Here is an 8,151-nt window from a genome sequence, read left to right as displayed (position 1 = left end):
AACAAAAAAAAAAAAAAAAAAAAAAAAAAAAAAAGATAGTATCTGTTGGACTTCCCTGGCAGTCCAGTGGTTAAGACTCTGCACTTCCAATGCAGGGGGCACGGGTTCGATCCCTGGTAGGGAAACTAAGATCCCACATGCTGTGTGGCCAAAAAAAAACAAAGATAGTATCTTGTAAAAAAATATTTTTTCTTTTCTTTGTTTTACCAATTTTTAAAAATTGAATGTTATTTTACAATGTTGTGTTAGTTTCAGGTGTACAGCAAAGTGATTCAGTTTTATATATATACATATATATATATTCTTTTTCAGATTCTTTTCCATTATAGGTTAATGTAATGGTGATTATAGGTTATTCAATAAGATATTGAATATAGTTCCCTGTGTTTTACAGTAGGTCCATGTTGTTTATCTATTTTATGTATAGTAGTAAGTGTATATTAATCCCAAATTCCTAATTTATCTTCCCCCCCCCGCATTGTCCCCTTTGGTAACCGTAAGTTCATTTTCTATGTCTGAGAGTTGGTTTCTGTTTTGTAAATAAGTTCATTTGTATCATTTTTTTAGATTTCACATATAAGTCTTTCTCTCTCTGACTTACTTCACTTAATATGATAATCTCTAGGTCCATCCATGTTGCTGCAAAAGGCATTATTTCATTCTTTTTCATGGCTGAGTAATATTCCATTGTATATATGTACCACGTCTTCTTTATTCACTCATCTGTCGATGGACATTTGGGTTTGTTTCCATGTTTTGGCTATTATACACAGTGCTGCTTGAACATTGGGGTGAATGTATCTTTTCTAACTAGAGTTTTCTCTGGATATATGCCCAGGAGTGGGCATATATCTATTTTTAGTTTTTTAAGGAACCTCCATACTGTTCTGCACAGTGGCTATATCAATTTACATTCCCACCAACAGTGTAGGAGGGTTCCTTTTTCTCCACACCCTCTCCAGCATTTATTATTTGTAGACTTTTTCATGATGGTCATTCTGACTGGTGTGAGGTGATACCTCATTGTAGTTTTGATTTGCAATTTTCAAATAATTAGTGATATTGAGCATGTTTTCATGTGCCTGTTGGCCATCAAAAAAATTTTTTTTATAAGGTAAAATGTACATACAGTGAAATGTGTACATCTTGTATGAACAGGTTGATGAATTTTGTTGGGTGCCTCAGTGTAACCAAACCCCAATCAAGGTTGCACACCATCTGCAATTTGCTTTTTTAATTAAAAATATGATTTCTATACCTTCCCTTGTGGGTTAGTATAAGCTTTTGTGTTAGAGGAGGGAGCCATAGTTTAGTTTAGACAAGCACTGAAGAGCATGGCTTTGGAGTCATGTAGATCTGGGCTCAACTTCTGCTCTGACACTTATAACTCACTGTAGGGGGACTTTTAGCTCTTTAAGTCTTAATTTTTTCATCTTCAGAGTGGGGATGTTACCTAGCTCAAAAGAGCGTCTCAAGAATTGAGTCCCCAAAACACCTAAGAGCCCTTACAAATCGATGGTTTTTTTTTAAAAAAATGATGAGAAACCAGTGAAAGATATGAACACTCTATTACCAGAAGAAGACAGCCATCGGTAGAGTGTAATAAACCTTCAGCTCTCAGATTGGCAGGGATTAAAAAGATCCGTAATCCGTCACTTTAGGAGGCAGGTGGTCTCGTCCATTGTTGGTGGGAGGGTACATTGGCTCTGTATACTTGGCGGATAATTTGGCCTTATCTGTTAGAACTGCAAGTGCTCACACCCTGTATTCCAGTAGTTACTCCTCTGCAGTTTATCCTACATATGTGCCTGCACAAATGGGCAAAATATATGCTTTGCTGCAAAATCATTCAAAGCGTAAACAGCCCAAATGTTCAATCGGGAGAATTAGTTATGATACAACCTTACAGTGAAATGCTATGCAGTCAATGAAAGGAATGAGGAAGCTCTACCGTGACGTGTAAAGGTTTTCACAATGAACTGTAAAGTGAAAAAAGTAAATTTAAAACAGCATCTAGACTCTTAGATTCCCTTCAGTGAGAAAAATGTTCTAATTTTGTCATACCACAATTCATGGATGACTGTAGTTAATGATCACAGTAAGTCAGGGAATTTTTGTTACGTGCAACAAGCAGGTTTTCCAGCAATTAAGCTTCGTCAGACCGTGCTATTCTGAGATGTTCCGTGGTGGTGTACACACCTAGGGGCAGGTGCGCCTCCATGCTTGTTATAGTTAAACATTTCTTGGAGGCTAGAATTGGGAACAGCAAAGAGTCATTAACAGAATGACGAGGGAGTTCTGCTTTTAGGTTGATTAGGAAGGAAGCATGTGTGTTATTTAGGTGCTATGACATTCGTTTATTCATTCAGCAAACATTTCCTGAACAGCTGCTGTGCTTCAGGCATTGCCATTAGGGCTGCAGTTACTACTTCCTTCATGTAAAGAAATTACTCAAAATGTGACAGAGGTTATGGTAATAAGAGACAGCAACCTGCATGTGTCGCTATAATAATGATAAAGAGGAGCCCTTGACAGCATTAGAAAGAAGCTCTCTGAGAGCAGGGGCTGCTCTGTGCATAGCATCTAGGTTCACAGCGCTCTAATCAGTGCTTGGCACACAGTTGATTAATGTCTGGAATTTGCTAAATGAATGAGTGAATGAGCGAATGAATTTATAGGGTCAGGGTTCTAACAAATAACAGAAGACATACTCCAATTAGGATGATTTGAGAAAGGTCTATTCATAAAGGAGCGTGTAGTTGTATGAGGGCTGTTGAGAAGCACAAGGAATGGTACAGGAACCCAGGTAGACGCAGAGAGGTTGCCACACCCCTAGGCTATAGGAGATGAGGGGAGATAGGTTACTGGAACTGGGAGGGAACCAGATTTGTACCCCCTACCCCTGCCCTCACCGTCTCCTATCGAATCTACTGGGGAGCCAGAGGGCAGAGAGCCCAGACGCCTCCATCAGGCTGCCGAGAGCTCATCTGAAGGTACCTACCACAAGCTCCCGGGGGCCTTGACATGGTTCTTGACATGCATTGCACCAAACTCTGTGAGATGAGGAACATCACCCGCATTTTGCCAAGGAAACAGAATGAGATTAGCTAGGTAACTTGCCCCGTTGTCATTAGTAAGATGCAGAACTGCTATCCTAAGAAATGCCAACACATTTGTGGAGATTTGAGCCCAGGTGGCCTAGAGCCTTGGGGTCCACAGACAAACTGGGTAGTTGGGAGGCAAATTACTCCTCTGGGCCACAGTCTCCCATCTGTAAAATGGGATGATAATCATCACAAAAATTCGAGAATTTTTGTGATGATTCGATAACAGTGATAGAGGACTTGGTAAACAAAAGAGGACCTCAACTTAATATAAACTGTGGAAGTGTTAAGTATTTGGAAGTATGCCAGAATTCAAAGCACGTGTTTCCTTTTGGGTGGGAGAGTGTGGTTGTTCATTTTTTTAAAAAATTAATTAAATAATTAATTATATTTATTCTTGGCTGCATTGGGTCTTTGTTGCTGTGCGCGGGCTTTCTCTAGTTGCAGCGAGCGGGGGCTACTGTTCATTGCAGTGCTCGGGCTTCTTATTGCGGTGACTTCTCTTGTTGCGGAGCATGGGCTCTAGGCACGTGGGCTTCAGCAGTTGTGGCACGTGGGCTCAGTAGTTGTGGCTCGCAGGCTCTAGAGCACAGGCTCAGTAGTTGTAGCGCATGGGCTCAGTAGTTGTGGTGCATGGGCTCAGTTGCTCCGCGGCATGTGGGATCTTCCTGGACCAGGGCTCGAACCTGTGCCCCTGCATTGGCAGGCAGATTCCCAACCACTGCACCACCAGGAAAGCCCCTTCATTTTTTGTTAATTACTTTATACTTGTATTTTTCAGTTTATGGTCAGGAACATACATAAGTTAGATGCGAAAACAAGTTGCTCTCCCTGCCTACTCTGTCATTTTTTCCTTCCCTCTCTCCGTCTTTCCCTCTCTCCCTCTCTTTCTTTAATCTGGGGGCTTTCAGTGCCCTCTGCCTCAGTTTTCTGTGTCGGGCCCTAGGCCCTTGGGCTCCACTCTGAGTGGCCACATGGCCAGTGTCTGCATCAGCAGAAAACCGTGTTCTCCATTTGGAATTCAGTGACCTCATCCTCCTGCCTGCAAACACCTGCTCCCTCCTGGGAGCCAGGAGAATGAGTAGAGAGGGCCTGAGGCAAAGATGTAGATCATCAGAGCTTTTAGACTTTGATCCTGGTTGGCCTGCTGCCAGCTGGACTTCTAACTGATGGGCCTCCAGGAGTGGACACTCTTTGCCACCAGACACTCCTGCCTGACTAGTTCTATTAATATTTATAACAATCCCGCAAAATGGGTATCATCCCATTTTACAGAGAAGAGAACTGAGGCTCAAAGAGATTAAATGAATTTGGCCAGAGTCATACCTTTGGCAGAGCCACAGTGAACTTGAGCCCTTCTGCCTCCAAGTCTCATACTTTCCTTTCCTTTCTCGTACTTTCTGGAGCCTTCAGTATGTTTTCTGAAGACTTAGAAAGTTTTAATTTTCTAATTATAAAAGCAATACTGGATTAGAATAGAAAATATGTAAAGTAGGAAGAGCATTTTCACATAGCTGCAGCCATACTGTGTGTATAAGTCTGTATCTTGTTTTCTTTCCACGTAACATTATAATGCACGCCTTGTTCCACGGTATTAGAAATTCCTTGTAAACCTATTTTCAGTGGCTGCTAATAACCCCTCAGCTGGGTATACCGTCCTTCACTTAAACAATCCGCTATTGTCAGACCTTCCAGTGGCTCCCAGTGTTTCGCTGTCAGCAACGTTACTGCGAAGAACATCTTTTTATTCAGAAAGCTTTTTCTGTTTGTCCTGTTTCCTTAAGATAGTTTCCCAGAAGTGGAAACACTGGTTTAAATACTGGTTAGCATTTTACGTCTCTTCATGCATATTGCTGGGTTGTTCTCCCAAAGGGTGACTCTGGTCCTTTTCCTGCCAGCAGAGTGTGAGAGTATTCTGAGGGCAGTTTCCTGCTCTAACTGGCTTTTTGTTCTTTCCCCAAAGCCTCATAAAGAGAATGGCCCAGAGTGTGGTGGAAGTGATGGAGGATGCAAAGGGGAAGGTCCAGGAGAACCTCCTGGCCAATGGAGGTAGGTTCCTGAAGTGCGTTTATGACGGTGCTTTCCCAGCCCATTCTGGTCCGTCAGTGGCCTCAGATGTGACCACACAGTAGCGGCTGAAATGATGCAGGTACCACAGAGGCTCTAGACTGACACATCGGCACCGCTGTTTGGAAGACGTGCCCCTTTACAAGCTTATAATCCTGCTGTCTCATTTCTAAAGCATCTGGCATTTCTTACCTGTAGCTGAACTCCTCAGTGAAATTTGAAATGAAAATGGGTTCAATGAGGTTTAATGGTTGGTTGCCTCACCCACCTTGTCTATCAGCCCCCACTTTATCCCGCATGGAGTATTCCGTCCCCACCCCCCAACCGATTTATCCCTTTCCCCAAACGAGGCTGAAAAATGCCTCCATTGCTGGGAATGCCTCAGAATGAATTCTTTAGTTGTGCCCAGTAGGCGGAGGAGAGATGGACCAAAAACACTTTGGGTAGCATGTTTGCCTTTGGCGTTCTGTCTCCCCTATGCAAACAGGATAAATCTTTAGATTCCAAGGATGTTTTGGTCCATGAATTAGTGTACAAACAATTTGAGTGCACTTAAAACGTGCAAGACAAAAGCTTTGAGGCTTTGGAAACCTTAGAATTAGGTGTTTCAGCATCTGTAGAGATAATTAGACCTATGACTCTATGCATAAGTATACTGAAAATGAGAACATATATTTAATATTTATTTATATCATTTATTACATATAAATTAAAGTCTTTTCCCTTCGGGGAACATTTCTTTTTTTTGGCCGCCGTGTGGCATGTGGGGTCTTAACTCCCTGACCAGAGATCGAACTCGTGCCCCCTGCAGTGGAAGCGTGGAGTCCTAACCACTGAACCGCCGGGGAATTCCCTCTTGGGAACATTCGAAAGCTTTTTCTTTGCTTGTTTTAACTGATACATGGAAATGTTCGTACTCCCAAATCTGAACTTAGTTTTGTATGTTAATGCAGTCTAATAACTCCACCTTATTACGTTGCAGGTTTGAAGGAGAAAATGAAATGTTTAAAGAGTAGGTTGTGCGTTGTTTGTTGTGTGTGTGCTCAGTGTGCCACCTGCATGTCCCCCGGAAGGTGGAATCTCAGTCTGGTTGTAGGGATACAGTGATCAGGTGATGATGGATTTCTCAAGTGACGATCTCGTAGCGTGGTCACGATATCCATATAACACAGATAGCAACTGTTTTTTCCCTCCCCGCTCTTCCTTGCATCTCCCTTCCCTCGAGGGAGGCAAGGCATGCAGCACTGCATGCCTCCTGGCGTGGTGAATGCCTTGACCCTGGAGTTCAAGATCAACTTGGGCATCTTTTGGCTTGCGGTTCGCTTCTTGCCGTGATGGCTGTCCCTAGCGTCCTCCTGCCTGTTCTTGGGGGCTGGCTCATACAGGGAGCCCTCTTCTCTCAGGCCCCTCCTGGGAGAGTCCCTGTGCTTAAACAGGCCATTTCTGGTTTCCCTGTTCGAAGGTGTCGTTTGCTTTGGTTTTTCTCCAGCCTGCTCAGACTGGTGGAATTGAAGCCAGCAGATCCTCTTAGGACAAATACAAATCTTTACAGATTAGAAGTCACCAAAATGCCTTCCCAAATGCAATCTGATAGTTACACTGAGATTTCTTGCCGAGGCTAATCAAAAAAAATTATTTTGTTCAAGTGATGAACTGATCTTACTTCCCAGCAGGTAACTCATAGGGCCCTAGACTGAAGCGCGGACTTAGGGCCTAGAGCTACTTTTCTACATAAAAACCTGGTCCTGAGGATTCTAGGATTTGAGCTCACATTACGATAATGATCAAAATGCTTACATTCTATTCAAAATTCACGTCAATTAAAATTAGATGTTATTGTTACATCGTATCCATTCCCAGTCCAAATGGCACGACTCTAATAAGAGCCGCTGCTTCTCCTCTCAGGAGGTGGGAATTCAGCTTCTTTTGTTCGTATGTGTTTCATTATCTCTAGGCCGCCTGGGAGTTGGGTGCCCACAACTTCCAGCTGGTCCCGTACCCCAGCCCTGTGCAAACAAAGGTCAAGGACGCTAGGGCAGAGCTCATGGCCGGCTGCTGAACATTGCTCATGCACGTGTAGTAAAGGCTCTGAAAAGTACTGCAGTCAAGAGACCTTTGAGACAGTTTGTCTCAGGCTTTCCTGATATTATCCGGATGGGGAAATATTTTTCTTCTGCAGAGCACCCAGGGAACTAGTGATTGAGAGAATTCACTGGAGAAACTCAGTGTTGCCCCCAGCAGGTGGGATTTTAATCTGATGTCCCTGAGGGTACACCCAAGTCTTCTGGGCTGTGTTTGCTGGAGGGCCAGCAGTACTGGCCTTGGCACAGTCAGGCTTGGTCCTTTGTGACCTTGGCAGGTCACCTCCCTGGGTCTTGGTTTTCTCACCTGTCAATGGACTTAATCCCTTTATGGCTCTCTGCTCTGCCCGGGCACCTTTTGTTTTTGTTGGTTCTCTGCCTCTCGCTGCGCTTGGAGCGTGGAATGATTGCAGCAGAGGCTGAGCGCGCAGAGTCAGAACCATCTGAAGGCCCGTCTGGCTGCACGGGCAGCAGACCGCCGCCTGTGTGGTCACAGGTCCTTCTTTCTGCTGCTGCCGGGAAGGCCTTGTTTTGGTTCTTAGATGACATCATTGTTGCTCAAGGGCAGCCGTCTGTGTACAGCGTGTTTTGATTCAAAGTGAGCCTGCCCGGGCCGTGGTCTGACCTCACAGGCCCTTGATCCAAGCCCCGTACTGCTCCCTCGAGACCAGGCTTCCGGACTTCAGCTGGGGAGAGGGGAGGGGACGGGAGCCTGTCATTTCCGGGTCAGGCGGAGTGGAGGCTGCGGTCCTGGCAGCACAGGAGGGCCCAGGGCTGCTGCTTTCTAAGGCTGAGGGCGTCCTCAGGCAGAGGGGGCAAGGCCCTTGGATGCATGAGCTGGGGCTGCGGGGAGGGGGCAGTGTCTGGAGCTGGAGCTGCGGGGAGGGGGCAGTGTCTGG

At 44.7% G+C, this 8,151-nt stretch overlaps 1 protein-coding gene across 4 annotated transcripts in view; it reads left to right on the top strand.

Annotated features, from left to right (window-relative positions):
• The window catches only part of ATP6V1C2 (ATPase H+ transporting V1 subunit C2), a 53,490-nt gene that overhangs the window by 22,840 nt on the left and 22,499 nt on the right, over nucleotides 1-8,151 (top strand). For all 4 annotated transcript variants that reach the window (XR_003434187.1, XM_027113813.1, XM_027113815.1 and 1 more), the window contains exon 3: nucleotides 5,068-5,153. Coding sequence is in view for 3 of the 4 variants with exons in the window: in XM_027113813.1 (XP_026969614.1) it covers nucleotides 5,068-5,153 (86 nt within the window). In the remaining variant the exon portion in view is untranslated. The remainder of the gene's footprint in view (nucleotides 1-5,067; nucleotides 5,154-8,151) is intronic.

This window comes from Aethalodelphis obliquidens, unplaced genomic scaffold, assembly GCF_003676395.1.
Source record: "Aethalodelphis obliquidens isolate GAN/ISIS:26980383/991018 unplaced genomic scaffold, ASM367639v1 scaffold12, whole genome shotgun sequence".
NCBI lineage: Eukaryota > Metazoa > Chordata > Mammalia > Artiodactyla > Delphinidae > Aethalodelphis > Aethalodelphis obliquidens.
The sequence above is the reverse complement of the archived record's forward strand: the minus strand, read 5'-3'. Positions and strand labels throughout refer to the sequence as shown.